Here is a 19138-nt window from a genome sequence, read left to right as displayed (position 1 = left end):
TTCCCTGGAATAAAAATGGTTAATTGAAATTTTTAGAATTTGGAAAGAAATTGATAGGGTAGATAAACTCTATTTCGTATCCATTCAAGGGATGTGGGTTTCGCTGCCTAGACCGGCATTTATTGCCCTTGAGAAGGTGGTGGTGAGCTGTCTTCTTGAACTGCTGCAGCCCATGTGGTGTAGATGCACATACAGTGCTGTCAGGGAGGAAGTTCTCGGATTTTGACCCAGCGACAGTGAAGGAATGGACCTTCCAGGTGGTGGTGTTCCCATATACCTGCTGCTCATGTGCTTCTAGATGGTAACGTGTGGGTTTGGAAGGTGTTGTCTAAGAAGCCTTGGTGAGTTGCAGCAGTGCATCTTTTAGATGGTATGCACTGCTACTACTGTGCATTGGTGGTGGAGGGAGTGAATGTTTGTGGATCTGGTGCCAGTGAAGTGGACTACTTTGTCCTGGATGATGTCAAACTTCTTGGAGCTGCACTCATCCAGGTGAGTGGAAAGTATTCCATCACACTCCTAACTTGTGTGACAAGCTCTTTGTGGACATTGTGGATAAGGGATTGTGGACAAGCTCTGGGGAGTCAGGAGGTAAGTTACTCACCACAGGATTCCTAACCTCTGACCTGCTCTTGTAACCACAGTGTTTATATAGCTAGTCCAGTTAAGTTTCTGGTTAATGGTAACCCCCAGGATGTTGATGGTGGGGAATTCAAGGATGGTGAAACCATTGAATGTCATGGGGCGATAGGTAGATTCAGTCTTTTTTTGGAGATGGTCATTGTCTGGCATTTGTGTGGCATGAATGTTACTTGACACCTGTTAGCCAAGCCTGGATATTGTCCAGGCTTTGCTGCATTTGTTATGGGCTACTTCTGTATCTGGGAAGTTGAGAATAGTGCTGAACATTGTGCACCCATCAGCGAACTTATCAACTTCTGACCTTATAATGGAATGGAGGTCATTGATGAAGCAGCTGAAGATAAACTCCTGCAGTGATATCCTGGAACTGAGATGACTGACCTCTAGCAACCACAGCCATCTTCCTTTGTGCCAGGTATGACTCCAATCAGTGGTGAATTTCCCCTTGATTCCCATTAACTCCAGTTTTGCTAAGGCTCCTTGGTACCACACTAGCACTCTGCTGGTGAGGGAGCCTAGCAAGTGGGAACCATAGAATCCCTAACAGTGCAGAAAGGCCCATTAAGTCTGCACTGACTCTCTGACAGAGTATCTTACCCAGGCCCCCTCCCTCGCTCCTATCCCCGTAACCCCGCACATTTACCGAGGCTAATCCATCTAACCTACATCTAGGGACACTAAGGAGCAATTTAGCATAGCCAATTCACCTAACCCGCACATCTTTGGACTGTGGAGGAAACCCATGCAGACATGGGGAGAATGTACAAACTCCACAGACAGTCACTGAAACATAACCTTAAAATCAAAACCAGGTAATTCAGGGGAGAAGTTAGGAAAAACTTCTTCACCCAAAGGGTGGTGGAAGATGGCACTCTCTTCCACAAAATGCGGTAATGATTTTAACTTTACGGTCAATAAATATTTGCTAGAGAAGGGTATTAAAGGTTATGGAGTCAAGACAGGTGGATGGAATTTAAAATGGATTAACTATGACCTCATTGAATGGTGAAAAAGGCTTCAAGAGCTGAATCGACCACTCCTGTTACTATGATTTCAGGGAGACACTGACATAGGTGGCATTGTCACTGGACTAATAATCCAGAGATCTAGGAAAATGTTCTGTGGACCCAGGTTTGATACTCACCAAGCAGGTGTTGAAATTCAATAAAAAATCTGAAATTAAAAAGTCTAATGATGACCATGAAACCATTGTTGATTGTTGTCAAAACCCATCCTGCTCACTAATATCCTTTCTGCCATCCTTACCTGCTCTGTTCTACACGTGACAGCAGATTCACAGCAATGTGGCTGACTCTTAAAATGCCCACTGGAATGGCCGAACACCATTCAGTTCAAGGACAATTTGGGATTGACAAAATTGGCAGTGACCTCCACATCCCATGGACAAAAAGAAAGGTTTTCTACTCACAATCTGAAGTTGTTAAATAGGAAGTGATTATGGAGTAATTGAAAGGGCAGATTATTATTGGAAAGAGTGAATATCTTGAACTGGAACCTGTTCTTTTTCTGTTCAGTGGTTGGAGTCAAAGGTTATTTGTTGGCTGAGCATGGTGTTCCTGCAGAAGGCCAGTACGAAATCAGCTTCCCCTCAGACAAGCAGCACACTGCAACGCTGGCGAATACACCTGCAGTTTTTCCTTTATCAGGTGTATGCAAATATGAGGATCGAGGAACTCTTCAGCATTATACGTGGTAAGTGGATGTAATTTCCTCTTTCTAGCTTGTATTTGGTACATTGTGAGGCACTTTGCCTCACTTTTGGGTTTCAGTGATGGTTCATAATGGGTTATTCCTGACAAGTATCAGAAAGTCAATTCCTAGTTTTGTTTTGTTTAAATGAAGTACTATTTCCAGTTACTGTGTAGCTCAAGATCGTTTGATTTTAATTTCTGATTATCCCAGTTTCCTTGACTCTGTCTTGGTCCAGGATAGAATCAGGATAGATGGTCCAGGAACCAGAACTCTGATGTGTGGAAATGGGGACAATTGTTGGGATTTAGATGCTGACCGGGTTCTAACTGAAACAATTTGGTGCATTTTTTCTCAAAATCTATGCCAGTCTTTGACAGCTAAAATAATGCTTCTTCATAGAATCACAGAATAGTTATGGTGCAGAAAGAGGCCATTTGCCCCATCGTGTCTGACCCAGCTTTCCAAATGAACGTAATGATTTAGTGCCATTCCCCTGCCTTTTCCCCGTACCCTTGCACATTGTTTCTATTCAAATGATCATCTCATGTCCTCTTGAATGCCTCAATGAACCTGCCTCCACCACACTTCCAGGCAGTGCATTCCAGAACCCAACCACTCATTCTGTGAAAAGGTTTTTTCACACATCACATTTCCTTATTTTGCAAATCACCTTAAACCTGTGCCCTTCCGTTCTTGATGCTTTTCCAAGGAGGAACAGTTTCTCTCTATCTACTCTGTCCAACCCCTCATGATTTTAAACATCTCTATCAAAACTTCTCTTAGCCTTTTTCTCTCCAAGGAGAACAGTGGCAACCTCTCCCACCTATCTTCGTGACTGGATTTTCTCATCCCTGGAACCATTGTTATAAACTTCTTCCATATTCTCTCCAATGTGTTCACATCCTTCCTAAGGTGTGGCTCCCAGAACTATACACAATACTCTAGCTGAGGTCTAATTGGCATCCTGTATAAGTTGAGCATAACCTCCTTGCTCTTGTACGCTATGCCCCTATTCATAAAGCTCAGAATGCTATATATTATTAACTGCTTTGTCCACCTGTCCTCCCACCTTCAATGATCTATGCATAGGTACACCCAGGTCTATCTGCTCCTACACCCCTTTTAGAATTGTACCTCTTATGTTATATTGTCTCTCATGTTCTTCTTGGTCAAAATGCATCAGCACACTCCTCCTCATTGAACTTCATCTTCCACCTATCTGCCCACTGCACCATCTTGTCTACGTCCTTTTGAGGTTCTACACTGTCCTCTTCACAATTTACTATACAAGCTTTGGACTACATATAATCTTTGAAACTGTCCCCTGCTAAGATCTTGTTCAGATATCAGGAAAAGCAAGGGTGCTAATACTGACAGTAAGAGTTTTAACAACACCAGGTTAAAGTCCAACAGGTTTATTTGGTAGCAAATGCTACCAAATGCTACTTTGTTTACCCCAGTCCAACGCCGGCATCTCCACATCGCTAATACTGACCCCAGGGAACACCACTACAAACCTTCACTGGTCTGAAAAACATCCATTGACCATTACTGTCTGCTTTCTATTATTAAGCCAATTTTGTATCCATGTAGTTACTGTTTCTTTTCTTCCGTGAACTATAACATTTTTCACAAGTCTGTTGTGTGGCACTGTATTGAATGCCTTCTGAAAGTCCAAGTACACCACATCAACAGCATCACCCTTATCGACCATTTCTGTTACCTCCTCAAAAACTCCAGCAAGTTAGTTAAACATGATTTCCCCTTTAAACATCCATGCTGACTCTTCCTAATCAACTCACATTTTTTCATGTGACCACTAATTCTATCCTGAATAATTGTTTCTAGAAGCTTCCCCACCACTGAAGTTCAACTGACGAGTCTGTAATTGCTGGGCCATCCTTACAACCTTTTTTTTATAAGAGTGTAACATTTGCAATTCTCCAGTCCTCTGGCATCTCCCCAGACTCTAGAGAAGACTGGACGATTAGGGTCAGTGGCCCTGCAATTTCCATTCTTACTCCCTTCAATATCCCTGGATGCATCTCATCCGGTCCAAAGATGTGCGGGTTAGGTGGATTGGCCATGCTAAATTGCCCCTTAGTGTCAGGGGAACTAGCTAGGGTAATGCATGGGGTTATGAGGATAGGGCCTGGGTGGGATTGTGGCCAGTGCAGACTCGATGGGCCGAATGGCGTCCTTCTGCACTGTAGGGATTCTATGGTTCCAGTGTCTTGTCAACTTTCAGCAATGACAGTCTATTCAACACTCCCTCCATATTGATTTGGAACCTTTCAAGTGACAGAGTTTCTTCATCTATCACCATGTCCTGGGTAACATCTACCTCCTTGGTAAAGACGGATGCAAAGTATTCATTTAATACCTCAGCCATGCCCTGTGGCTCCGTGTGTAAATGCCCTTTTATGTCCCTAATCAGTCCTGCTCCTCCTTTTACTACCATTTTACTATTTCTGTGCTTATAGAAGATTTTGGGATTCCCCTTTATGTCGACTGCCAGTCTTTTCTCATAACCCCTCTTTGTTTCTCTAATGAGCTTCTTCCCCTCCCCTCTGAACCTTCTGTATTCCTCTTGGTTCTCAACTATATTTCCTACTGACACCTGTCACAGGCACACTATTTCTTCCTTACCTTAATTTCTATCTCCTTTTTTATCCAAGGAGCTCTGGATTTGTTTGTCTTGCCTTTTCCTTTTGAAGAAATATACTTTGACTGTGCCCGGACTATTTCTGTTTTGAAGGTACGGCAGGGTGGCACAGTGGTTAGCACTGCTGCCTCACAGTGCCAGGGACCCAGGTTCAATTCCCAGCTTGAGTCACTGTCTGTGTGGAGTTTGCACATTTTCCCTGTGTCTGCGTGGGTTTCCTCCAGGTGTTCCGGTTTCCTCCCATAGTCCAAAGATGTGCGGGTTAAGTGGATTAGCCATGCTAAAATAACACTTGGTGTCAGGGAACTGGGTGGGATAGTGGTCGGTGCAGACTCGATGGGCCGAATCAACACCTTCTGCACTGTAGGATTCTATGATAAGGTAGCCCATTGTTCAGCTATAATTTTTCCTGCCAACCTTTTGTTCCAGTCTAACTGGCCCTGCTCCATTTTGCCCCATTGAAGTTCGCTCTCCTCCAGTTAATCATTTTTATTCTGCGTTACCTGTTTTCCTTTTCTCTCATCATTTTAAACCTTACCATACAATGATCACTATCTCCTAACTGTTCATCCCACTGACATTTGATCAGGGGCGGCATGGTGGCACAGTGCTTAGCACTGTTGCCTCACAGCGCTAGGGACCTGGGTTTAATTCCGGCCTTGGGGGACTGACTGTGTGGAGTCCGCACATTCTCCCCATGACTGCGTGGGTTTCCTCCGGGTGCTCCGGTTTCCTCCCACAGACCAAAGGTGTGCCAGTTAGGTGGATTGGCTATGCTAAGTTGCCCCTTAGTGTCCCAAGATGTGTAGATTAGGTGGATTGGCCATAGTAAATGTGTGGGGTTACAGGATAGGGCGAGGGAGAGCGCCTGGGTAAGATACTCTGTCAGAGAGTCGGTGCAGACTCGATGGGCCACTTGACCTCTTCTGTACTTTATGAATTCTATGAACATTGACTTGGCCTACCTCATTTCCAAGAACTAGGTCCAACAGTGCATCTTTTCTTGTTGCACTGGACACACTGTCGCAGAAAACTTTCCAAAACACAATTTAGGAACTTTTGCTCCTCTCTGCCCTTTGCACCACCACTGTCCTAGTTTACATTTAGGTAATTTGAAATCCTCCATTATAACTACTTGTAATGTTTGCATCTTTCTCTAATTTTCCTGCAGATTTATTCTTCTACACCCCTCTCACAATTGTGATCTAAAGACTATAGCAAGCAATGTAATTGCACCCTTTTAGTCCCTTAGCTCCAGCCGAATTGATCCTGTCCTTGACCCCTCGGACAAACTCTTTCTCCAGCACTGCAACGCTCTCCTTAACCAATATCACCACGCCTCCCCCTTTCTTTCCTTTCCTATCTTTTCTGAGCACAAAGAACAATACAGCACAGGAACAGGCCCTTCAGCCCTCCAAGCCCGCGCCGCTCCCTGGTCCAAACTAGACCATTCTTTTGTATCCCTCCATTCCCACCCCATTCATGTGGCTATCTAGATAAGTCTTAAACATTCCCAGTGTGTCCGCCTCCACCGCCTTGCCCGGCAGAGCATTCCAGGCCCCCACCACCCTCTGTGTAAAATACGTCCTTCTGATATCCGTGTTAAACCTCTCTCCCCCCCCCCTCCCTCACCTTGAACCTATGACCCCTCGTGAACGTCGTCACCGACCTGGGAAAAAGCTTCCCACCGTTCACCCTATCTATACCCTTCATAATCTTGTACACCTCTATTAGGTCTCCCCTCATCCTCTGTCTTTCCAGTGAGAACAATCCCAGTTTACCCAATCTCTCCTCATAACTAAGCCCTTCCATACCAGGCAACATCCTGGTAAACCTCCTCTGCACTCTCTCTAAAGCCTCCACGTCCTTCTGGTAGTGTGGCGACCAGAACTGGGCGCAGTATTCCAAATGCGGCCGAACCAAGGTTCTATACAACTGCAACATCAGACCCCAACTTTTATACTCTATGCCCCATCCTATAAAGGCAAGCATGCCATATGCCTTCTTCACCACCTTCTCCACCTGTGACGTCACCTTCAAGGATCTGTGGACTTGCACACCCAGGTCCCTCTGTGTATCTACACCCTTTATGGTTCTGCCATTTATCGTATAAATCGTATTCCTTGTATCCAGGAATATTTAACACCCAGTCTTGTCCTTCCTTGAGCCAGGTCTCTGTTATCACCCCAACATTATATTTCCGCATCGTAATCTGCACTGTAACTCCCCAATCTTCTTACTAAACTCTGTGCATTCAGATACATGCACAATAATCCTGATGAAAAACATCATTACTCTTTTCTGTACTTACTCTGACTTTCACTTATTAACTTATTATTCTCTATACTGGTGCTTTATATACCTCCCACTATTTTGTGCATCCTGATGTTTCTCATGTTTCCTCTTGGTTCCCACACCTTTGCTGAGGTTTCTATGAACTTTATATAATTTGGTTACAGTCCATTTTCAATATGTATCTTGTCTGGTTAAAATGCACATTACGTACTTTCTAATTGAGCTCAAAATCCAATATTTCCCTTAGAAATTGTTGATTTTTATTTTGTTTCAAACTGCAGACTTCCCGGAATCCAAGGCAGCATTGCAGGATCTGAAAGTTTGCCTCGAAAGGACCAATCAGAGGCAGCAATTACTTTCATCACTAAAAACAGCCCTGGAGACCAGGCTTCTGCACCCAGGTTTGCACAAGATTATCCATCTCCTTCTGACTTGCACAGTTAGCAGTAAACTTTCTAAGTATGCAATATAAGATGAACAGAGTTTGGGAGTAATGCTAATGAATTTGAAAAGGCAAACATTTCTTGGCCTCAATGTTCATTGGATTGACAAGCTGTAACCAGTCAAATGCCACAGGGATCAGCACTGGGCCCTCAACCTTTTTACAATCGAGATCAATGACTTGGATGAAGGGACCAAATGTATGGTAGCTAAATTTTACAATGGTGACATGTTAGGTAGAAAAGTAAGTAAGAGGAGATAGAGAGTCTGCAAAAGTTTATAGACAAGTTCTACACTCTACATTGTGCCATCCTAACTAATGAGTTAATCTTTTGTCAGGTAAAATACCATTGCAATATGTCATTATTACTGAAGTCAGTCAATATGCTGATTCTATTTTGATACTTATTACATCAATTTACAAAGCAAGCTAGTGTTTTTAAGTATACTATGTAAAATTTCAAAAGTTGTTTGGTGGAATATGGGCTAACTGATGCTGCACTGTTACATAGTTTTGAGAGACACTTACTGTGGTTGATGGTTGAATCATTTAGATGGTTGAATCACAGAACATTGAACGGTCTGGATAGAATGGACATGGGGAAGATGTTTCCATTAATAAGATAAACTAGGATCCAAGGGCACAGCCTCCGAATAAAGGAACGACACTTTAGAACCAATGAGGAGGAATTTCTTCAGCCAGAGGGAATCTATGAAATTCGTTGCCACAGAAGGCTGTGGAGGCTAGGTCATTGAGTGTATTTAAGATAGAGCTGGATAGGTTCTTGATTGGTAAAGGGATCCAAGGTTACGGGGAGAATGGGATTGAGAAACTTATCAGCCGTGATTGAATGGCGGAGCAGACTTGATGGGCTGAATGGCCTGATTCTGCTCCTATGTCTTAAGGTCTTTATTCCAGTTTTCTTCTCTGTTGTACCCTGTGCTGTGTTATAGTTTTGATGTGGAGATGCTGGCGTTGGACTGGGGTAAGCACAGTAAGAAGTCTCACAACACCAGGTTAAAGTCCAACAGGTTTATTTGGTAGCAAAAGCCACTAACTTTCGGAGCGCTTGCTGCCCCTTACTGAAGGGGCAGCAAGCGCTCCTGTTGGACTTTAACCTGGTGTTGTGAGACTTCTTACTGTGTTATAGTTTCACAGGCACTATGACTCTTGCACTCACTCACCAATTATTAATCCCTCCTGTGAACCTAGACTGAGCTAGCAGATGATTTGACTTGGTGGGTGGGTGGGTGGGGGGGGGCGTTTACAATCTTTGGTCAGACCCTGGCTTGTGGGAGGAGATCCGGTTAGGGCCGAATAACATTTTGTTTAAAGTAGACAAAGTCTTAGGTGAAGGATGCTTACTAAGTGAATTAAACTACAATATTCCATGGGTTTTGAACAACAATAAATTTTAATTTGCCAAGCCAGGAAGATGAAGCAATTTGGAATATCTACGTTATACACCGAGTATGGGGTACATGTAAATTAAGGCAAACTGTGATTGGACACATCATGCTACACAACACATGACAGAGCCAATTAAAAATGGATTCCATGGATTTCTCAGCAACCCACCCAGACATTGGTCACATTGTGAGCCAATCATTGAAACTTCACTGAAACTTTGTGTCTCTCATGCGAATTTGCAGTCATCACCTGTGAAGATATTGTTTTGGGGTTCTCTCCAAAAGTCACTCCAACATGAGAGTTTTAACAACAGCCCACCTTACAGTGTTTCAGTCTCTCTTTCCAAGATCGTTTTCCTGGATTTCTGAGCACATACAAGCTTCTGCTTTACAAGCACAATTTCAGATCTTCTGTGCTAAGCAGAACACCACTTCTCCAACGGGGTACCTCTTCCCCAACACTGCAGAGTCACCAACTTTCAGCTGCTCTCATGGATCTTCCTGGCTTCTCTCAACTCACTTCACTTAGTTTGTTCCCCACAGAGCTTTATTCACCTGAGGACTGTTTTTCCTTAACTGGAACCTGGTCCTGTTGTCTGTCTTTTGTCCCTTAAAATCGGACACCTCAAGAAGTGCTGTTCACTGACCCTTGAACTAATCTGGTGACCTGTTACAACACTCCAAGAGGGTTCCACCCCAGGCAGGAATAAATGTAACAAGCTGTGGAACTTATTACAGGCTTACATAGCACATGGAGAAACAGAACGAATGGATTTCAAACATGGGGTGGGGTTTTCTATGACAGCTGTGCCTAATCCCACCCTTCTGTAAGCTCCGCATACACCATATCAACAAGGGTCACCAGGTATAGATCAGGAAGGCAACCCTGATGAATTTGATGTCTCTCCCTAGCCCTACTGCTCTTCTAGCTAGATATTTTTCCTTCTTCCATGGGATGAGGGCAAAGCTGGCAAAGTCAGCATTTGTCGCCCTTCCCTAATTTCCCTTGCACTGAACATTTCAGAGGACAGTTCAGAGGCAACTACATTGCAGTGAATCTGGAGTCACATGTAGACCAGCCCAGGTAAGGATGGCAGATTTCCTTCCCTAAAGGAAATTAGTGAGCAAGGTGGGTCTTTACAGCAATTGATAAGTTGTCATGGTCACCATTACTGAGACTAGCCTTCACTTCCAGCTGCGCCCATGTCCCCAGGTGTTAGCCTGGGCCTCTGGATTATGAGTTCAGTGACATTACCACTGATTACCAACATCTCCCCCCAAAACTGACTCATTGCAGGCATGGGGGAAGAATTGAGTCTGGGAATATCTGATCCACATGCCTTAGTAGCTCACCTGTGATGTCTTTGCTTATTAGACCATCAGGTTTAATACCTTGTCCCTACCGAGAAATGACACAACTAAATACATGAAGATAAAAAATTAACGTAAAAGTAATTTTAGATACTCAATTTTTACTACAGATTCAACCTTAACTCTGAATTTGATGCTCATTGGTCAAATATGTATAAAGTTGTGCTTTGAAAGTTATTTCCAGCAGTTAATGGTGTAACATCTCCTTGTTTAGGAGTGAACACTGCTGATGTGATAACATTGTACATATCTGCAATCAAGGCCCTTCGTGAGTTGGACCCATCCATGGTTATTTTGGAAGTGGTGTGCGAGCCAGTCCGCAAGTATCTAAGGTACAGTGTTGTATCTATAGTTTAAATGAATGATGATTTGTTGTGTTTAAGAGTAAGTGTTCTGCTCTTTCCTCACCATCAGTAATTTATATTGTTTTGGGATTGTTAATGAGAAAATTACTTTGACCCTGCCTATAAGGACACATTGTGAAATTTATAAATGAGATAAAACTTCAAAGTGCAGTATATAGTGAGAGGGTTAGTACTGGACTTCAACAGGACATAGGCTGGTGGAATGGGTGTTCATGAGACAGAAGAAATTCAATCCAATAAACTGAAAGGAGATACATTTTGTTAGGAAGAATGAGAAGAGACAATCATACCAAATGGTACATTATTAAAAGGGATGCAAGAAGGAGACCTGGATTGTTTGCGCACAAATCTTTGAAGGTGGCAGGATGGATTAACAAAGTATTAATAAATCTTATAGTATCCTGTGCTTTATAGGGATCTAGGTTTAGCATAACATCCTAGCTTTATACTTTTCGTTGATGTAAAATACTAGTTCAGCCCACAGTGGAGTCCTTTTAGGAGGTGGATAATATATTTTAACAGGACCAGCAATTTATTGAGAAAAGGGATTATCAAAAATAATGAACAGTACGACGATAGAAGGAAGCAAATGAAATGGGTTAGGAAGGCAAAATTTGCAAAAAAAAAAGCTGGAAATTAATATAAAGGCAAAATGCTGTGGATGCTGGAATCTGAAACAAAAACAGAAAATGCTGGAAAATCGCAGCAGGGCTGACAGCATCTATAGAGAGAATAGAGCCAATGTTTTGAGTCTGGATGACTCTTCATCAGAACTGAAGACAAGGAAAATAGGACAAGATTTATACAGAGCTAGATATTGACCTTTGGAGAGAATTAGATTAGGATTGAAAAGCAGCTCTCACTAATTGTGGTGTTGGCGAGGAGGATCTTTGGAACGTGAAGCGACCGCTAACAGTCTGTGGTTGATGTCCATTGATGCTCCAGTTCACTAGGCAACCTTTGAAAATGTTTCTTTCAGTTTTGAACAGTAGTGCTTTTCGTACCCTGCCAACCCCCAACAAATATTTTTAATAGTCAAATATCATCTATGTGCCATCTTTTTAGGTCATTAACTTCTCATCAATTCTTTTGAGCTGTTTCATTTGGAGTTAAGTTTTGATATTTGTGTTAACAAGACAGCAGCTTCCATTTGTACATCTGTGTTCCATAAATAAATATATATTCACATCTATAACATTGATAATGTAAAACACTCAAAATTATCAAATGAATCAAAAAAGGCTAAAATAGTTAAAAGGGACATTAGTAAACCAGATGGGCTTCTCCGACAATCAATGATGGTTTTATGGTCATAGTTAATGGAAGGGTTCTGAATCTAGTGATTGTCAATGAATTCCACAGTTTACAGAGGTTTGGACTATTTTTACCAAAGTCTGGAAGAATTTGTGCTTATTGTGAATGTTGGGATGAATGGTACACGCACCATTTAACCAGAGATTGTGCAGTCTGCAGAAATTAAACTTCAAGGACTGAAATACATTGGAAAATCAATGATCCAATTTTAATTGGTGTATCTACAATACAAGATGCAGATGAGATGTAAAGAGCAAGGAAGGTTATGCTAGTTCTTAAATTGTTGAGTTATAATAGGATCTGGTAAGGCAGTTAGACGGTTTTATTGATTAGGCAACGGAAGGAGATGATTAAAGATTTTACAATAATGAAAGGCATCCAGAGAATGGGTTGGATGTTTCAAAAAAAAGTTCTTTGCAAACCTAGTTCTCATCTGATTTAACACAAAGTATTTGACCTTTGAGTTAAGCATAATTTAAGGACCAGCTACTCAAACACAACCTGAATAATACGGTAAGCTAGATTTGCTTTACCTGTTGAATGTTATGTCTTTTCTGTGAGGCAATTAATTTTTGATGTCTATTAGTCTGGTTTTCCATTTCTTTTCACTTGTTCACCCACAGGACACGGGATGACACTGTGAGACAGATAGTAGCAGGTTTGACTGATGATTCCGAGGGATCCAGTGATCTGGCACATGAGCTGTCCAAAGCAGATCCAATTACTCTAGAGCATGGCCATGATAGTGATGATGATATGTCTGATCCAGAAGACTGGCTTCCTGACCCTGTTGATGCAGATCCAGGTAATTCCTAATTCTCCCCAGAAACAAGAAGAATGATGATCTGTGAATCTGGAAGAAGACTTTTGTGGCTTTGGAGGGTTTGAGGAGTCACTGCTGGAAACTGGCACAAATCCCAGAGATGACAGCACGTATTGTACATTCTGACAACAAATGAATTGGTTATTTAGAAAAAATATAGATATATCTTAAAGAATTTGAAAAGTTATTGCTTATTTCTTATTGAGTAAACATTTTCATCCACTGATAGTCTTCAGCTCAACGTGGGTGAGATAATCTATTCCAAGATTGGACACACTGTTTAGGGGAGGAAGCAATGTCAAACCATGTTTGATAAATGTTTCTGCTTTTTGGCTTCGATCCTGAACTCTTATGGAATTGCAGGCGCCATCTAGTTGCAGATGTTGGTCTGTGCAAGTAGTCAGGATTTCAGCTGCTATCTGCACTGACTGACTCTGCCACTAGATAGAGCCAGGTCACAGTTTTCAGGAATGCAACCACATCTTTAAGTGTGGACTGTATTTCGACAAAAGCAGTGGTCCTACCATTAATCTTCAGGGAATACATTATTTACCATCCTCCAGCTAGAGAAATAGCCATTTACCACAACTTGCTGTCTTCAGTCTTGAGCCAAGTTGACATTGACATTGACCCTGCTATTTCATGAGCTACGTTTCATGAGCAAAAACCTGCCTTTTATATGATACTTTCTCAAATGCTTCCTTAAAATCCATGACGACAATTTCCAATGTATTCCCTTCAACTGCCTTTAATACTTCGTCAAAAAATTCAATTATGTCCAAAGTTGTGCAGGTTAGGTGGATTGTCCATGTCCCTTGGTATCCAAAGATGTGTAGGTTAGAAGGATTGCCATGGTAAATGTGCAGGGTTACAGTGATAAGGTGGGGGAGAAGGCCTGTGTAAAATAATCAGTCAGAGTTGGTGCATACTCGATGGATGAATGGCTTCTTCTGCACAGTAGGGATTCTATGATTCTGTGTTAGTCACCATTTACCTTTTAAAAATCTGCTGGCTCTCCTTAATTCATTCAAATCTCTCCAAGCATTTGCCAATTTCTTTTTGTTGGAGTTTGAGAATTTCCTCTTTACTGCACAGAAAGAAAGATGTGCTTTTATATTTCATCTTTTATCATCTCAAAATGCCCTTCAGTAGTTTACAACCAATGAGATCATTAGAAGTTTAGTCAATGTTATAATGTAGGAAATGCAGCAACTGATTTGCACACAGCAAGTTCCCACAAACAACAATGTGATAATGACCAGGTAGTCTGTTTTTTGAGGGATGCATGTTATCTAGGACACTGGAATTAACTCTCCTGCTGCTCCTCGAAATATTGACCCTGAACCTCTGTTCCGGGGGGTCGTATCCCAAAGGAAGCGCCAGAAATCCCCACACAATGACTGCACAGAAATTACTCGGCAAGTTTAAACTGCATTGTGGAGGGTCCAAAACTCAGATTTTAATCCGAGACTTTGGATGATTCTGACTCTTTTAGCAGATTAGTTACTGTGGAAAAGTTGGAAGGCTTGAAACCATTTCTCATTCCTGGGTAATGATGGTACTGTCCATACTCTGGAGCACCTGAGCTGCACATTTCTCACCAGGCTGGGGTTGGAAGTTGCAGTGAGAAATGTGGAGCTCCAGTATAGTGTGAGCAGAAAGGAGCAGTGATTGCCTGTCCGTGCAAGTTCGGGCCATACCATAGGATATTTACAGCTATTTGTATGAGCAGATGGGGGCCTCAGCTTATCTCTTGTTTGGAGGGGCTTTACTCCCTAAGTACTGCACTAGAGGGGCAGGATTGCTACCAACTGAGCCAGGGTTGACATAGAAATCCCGGTGCCCCTAGAGGCCACACAATAGTGTCCCTAAGGATATTCGCCCTCTGATTTCCCCTCCCCCACAGCAACAGGCACTGTGTTCAGGAATTTGACTGTACACTATTATGTGGCTAGATTCGTGACAAGCTGAAACAGATCTGGAACCTAGCTGTGAATTGGGCTTGTAGAGTGGAGATTAATGTTCAAAACGAATAGAGTATTCACACAAGACAGCTGTGCCTTTTAAGTGCAGAGATGAACAAAGTAACAAGGGTTACTTTCCAGCATATCATTTCTAACTCCTTCCCTTCTAGCCTCTCTCTAATGTACCATTTCTCCACTTATTTTCCCTTCCAGGCTGAAAGTTGTTCCTGATTGCCATTAATTGCCTAGAAGATTTCTTAAAGTTATGAAGACACTGTTAAGAGATTGTATACAATTTCTTAAAGCTGTACCCCTATAGCAGACTGGGGAGAGATAGAACACTCCACTCACACTACCCAAGTCAGTAAAATGTTTAATGTGTGGCCCGTTACAAACATTTAAAATTTTGAGTTTAGAAAATTCTTAATTCATTGATATTATTGTCAAGTATTCACTTGAAGAAAACATGATATTATCTTGTAAACCAAAAATCAAGCAGAATCTCTTTCTAGTTTTTGAGAATTCTTGGCACTGTGATGCAGTTCCATTTCACCTTACAGACAACAGTGACTATACTTCAGTAAAACACTTTGGGACGTCCCTGGATCATGAGATTGCTGCATAATGGTAACTCTAACTGCCAGTGGAGTATTTGACTGTGGGCCTGCCCTCAGTTCTCTCTTGGAATAATCTCAGTCCATGCTGTAATGTAAAATAAATTGGATTGTGCAGACAGTATAAGAAATAGGAACAGGAGTAGGTCGTTTGGTCTGTCAAACCTGCTCCGCCACTCAATGGGATCAAGGCTGATTCGACATTCCTCATGTTCACTCTACTGCGCTTTCTCCATAACCTTGATTCCCTTACTGATCTAAAATCTATCTCAGCCATAAATATACACAAGGACTCTGCCCCCACAGCTCTCTGTGGCAAGGAGTTCCAAAGACACTCAACCCTCTGACAGAAGAAATTCCTCCCCATCTCAGTCTTAAATTGGCACCCCTTTATTCTGTTCTAGACTCTCCCATAAGGGGCAACATCCTGTCAGCATTTACTCTGCCAAGTCCCTTAAGAATTCCATATGTTTCAATGAGATCATCTCTCATTCTTCTAAATTCCAATGAGTAGAGTCCTGACCTGTTTAACCTTTGCTCAGAAGACAATCCCTCCATACTGGGGATCATCCTAGTGAACCTTCTCTGAACTGTCTCCAATGAAATAATATCTTTCCTTAAATAAGGGGACCAAAACTGCTCGCAGTACTCCAGATGTGGTCTATTCAGTACCTTGTACAGTTACAGCAAAACTTCCCTGTTCTTATACTCCAACCCCCTTAAAATAAGGGCCAACATTCTATTAGCTTCCTGATTACCTGCTGTACCTGCGCGCTAGCTTTCTGCACAAATACCCCCAACACCCTTTGTGTTGCAGCTTTCTGCAGCTTTTCTCTATTTAAATAATACTCTGTTCTTTTGTTCTCCCTTCTAAAATGAACAGCTTCACATTTTCCCACATTATACTCCATTTGCCAACTTTTTGCCTACTTACTTAACCAGAGTTGACATCTGGGGCAACATCTGTCTGAACTTTTCAATAATATTTCACCGACACCCTGTAAACAGACTGAAACTGTGTGTCGGCCAGATTAGGATGGACAAGCATTAATGAACAACAAACTGTAAGGTACCGCTCAGAGCTGGCCCATTATGCAGCCATGTAAAAGATTGTAAATAGATTGAAATATACAAGCTGCACACAACAAATAAAGGTCAGAGGGAACATTGGTTGTGAACTAGTTTGCCTCTTGCCACAACTAGTAGGTTTTGTGGTCACTTTTTCAGGCCCATACATTATCTGTTTCCTTGAATTTAACTTGGCAGCTTGCTGATCTCCAGGTTTCTGGTTGAGTGCCCCAAATCTCTCAAGTGGGTTCAACTAAAATTAGAGGAAGGACCCGGAGAAGATTATTCTAGAAACCTGATTTCAGGTAAATTTAGTTCTGAAAGACATGCTGCTTAGGTGCATTGGTCATGCTAAATTATCCCTTAGTGTACCCGAACAGGTGCCAGAGTGTGGCGACTAGGGGATTTTCACAGTAACTTCATTGCAGTTTTAATGTAAACCTACTTGTGACTAATAAATAATAACAATATAAAGTTTTTACCGTGTGCAACTCTTCAAACTGCATTTCCTAACAGTATTTTACTGTTAGCACTATAAACCTAGTTAGAAAGAGAAGGATTTGATCCAACTGATAACTAGGCTTATGACAGAAATGTACATTGCAATGTTGGTCCAAGTGTTATCTCTGTATTTAACATGTCTCATTTCTCACTGAAGCCTGGACTGGCCTTGCTCCTGAATACATCCTGCTTTAAATACCTGTTTTCACTTACCTTGATTTCAGGTAAATTTGGTTCCAAACGAAGATCTTCTGACATCATCACTTTGCTGGTCAGTATTTATGGCAGCAAAGAGCTGTTTATCAATGAATATCGAACACTCCTGGCAGATCGAATACTCCATCATTTCAGCTACATTACTTGCAGGTACTGAGAAGCTTGCACTGTTGCAGGGGTGGATTCAAAATGCTTAACCATAATTGACCTGCCTGTTGGTGTTGTTTCTGATTCTGAGAGATTTCGGTTTAGTAATCATTGGCGCAGAATATATTCTGTTCAGAAATTTGTGGGTTCAGGTCCAACTCAAAGGGAGCAGAATGTTAGCTGGTACAGGCCATTAGATTTTACCCATTTCGAACATATTCCTGGATTTCCAGGCACTCCAGTGTTTCTTCCTCCTGGGAGGTGATAGCTCTGAGTATGTCTGGATGGTGGTCAATCTACATGTTGTCCTAAATACTCTTCTTGCAGAAAAAGATAATGCTTTCTCGTTGTCCTGAGAAGCAGTTGGAGTAAGTAGTCAAACAAACCCTGTAGGGGTGATGATAAATATATGGAACAAGGTGTGGCATATCAGCTGAGGCCGTGTCAGTGCTTTACTGTGAGTGAAGAAGGTTTGCAGGCATAGCAAGGGCTGAATCCATTGGGTGGGTTGAATTTGAGCTCTGCCACATTTATGCCAGAATAGCACCGGGAGGGGGTTTGAGTTACTACCTCTTCAGAGCTCATCAAGAAATCTTTGCGCTGCAGTAATCCTGAGTATTCCTGTCTAGTTAATTTAATGTAACTGCTTTGCTGCAGGGAGATCCGGAATCTGGAGTTGCTGAAACTGCGTTTTGGAGAGGCTCAGATGCACTTCTGTGAGGTCATGTTAAAGGTCAGTGGTAAGAACTGGGAGTAAAGCAGTTTAATGTTATCAGCTGCTTGATACAGCAGGTGAATTTGCCCTGGAGTCGTGTATTTGATGAATTTGTGTTGAATGGTGACTATAATTCTGAATTAGCTTGTGTTGGATATTTGTTTTAGACACCTATAGGAAGGCTATAAAAGTATTGGGTGAATGAAGTGCGTGTTCACTAAGATGCTGCAAGGATAAGGGATAACTTTATGAAGAGGAGAATTGACAATTTATTGCTGAAATGATAAAAGTCTTGTTAAGTGGACAGGTGATGTGTCTCTTCTGATGCTGACTGACTGCATTTTCTATTTTTATTTCATATTGATTTAAGCCACTGTTTAAAGAACTTCCATCTGTATAATAGGTCCTTCCCAGCTGCAGATTAGTGGAGCTAAGCTACTCTCCACAATATTTGGTGTAATTTTCTGAACTTGGGGCTCTTTGAAGATTTATCCAATTTTAGAATAAGTTTATTCAGTTTAACAGGGCAGCACGAGAGGCTAATTCCTATTGCGACGCTGTTCATGAATCACTTCTCTGAAAGGAAAAGAGAGGAAAATAAAAGATAGCAAAGAGAGGGTCTGAAAAAATACTGGCGGGTAAAAGCAAAGAAAATCCTAAGATATTTTACCAATACATTAAGAGCAAGACAATAACTGAAGTAAAGATAAGGCCTATCAGAGATGTACATGGTAACTTGTGGGTTGGTGCAGAAGATGGACAGCGTTTTCAACGCATAGAAAACTGGTTGGCAGACAGGAAACAAAGAGTAGGAATAAATGGGTCTTTTTCCGAATTGCAGGCAGTGACTAGTGGGGAATGCCAGAATCAGCAT

At 41.9% G+C, this 19138-nt stretch overlaps 1 protein-coding gene across 3 annotated transcripts in view; it reads left to right on the top strand.

Moving 5' to 3' along the window:
- Positions 1-19138, top strand: part of anapc2 (anaphase promoting complex subunit 2) — a 105897-nt gene that overhangs the window by 58410 nt on the left and 28349 nt on the right. For all 3 annotated transcript variants that reach the window (XM_078226688.1, XM_078226686.1, XM_078226687.1), the window contains 6 exons: positions 2178-2355; positions 7597-7716; positions 10752-10869; positions 12840-13021; positions 17411-17552; positions 18207-18282. In XM_078226688.1, the coding sequence (XP_078082814.1) occupies positions 2178-2355; positions 7597-7716; positions 10752-10869; positions 12840-13021; positions 17411-17552; positions 18207-18282 (816 nt within the window). The remainder of the gene's footprint in view (positions 1-2177; positions 2356-7596; positions 7717-10751; positions 10870-12839; positions 13022-17410; positions 17553-18206; positions 18283-19138) is intronic.

This window comes from Mustelus asterias, chromosome 13 (genome assembly GCF_964213995.1).
Source record: "Mustelus asterias chromosome 13, sMusAst1.hap1.1, whole genome shotgun sequence".
NCBI lineage: Eukaryota > Metazoa > Chordata > Chondrichthyes > Carcharhiniformes > Triakidae > Mustelus > Mustelus asterias.
Note: the sequence above shows the minus strand (reverse complement) of the source record. Positions and strands in the feature narration are given on the sequence as shown.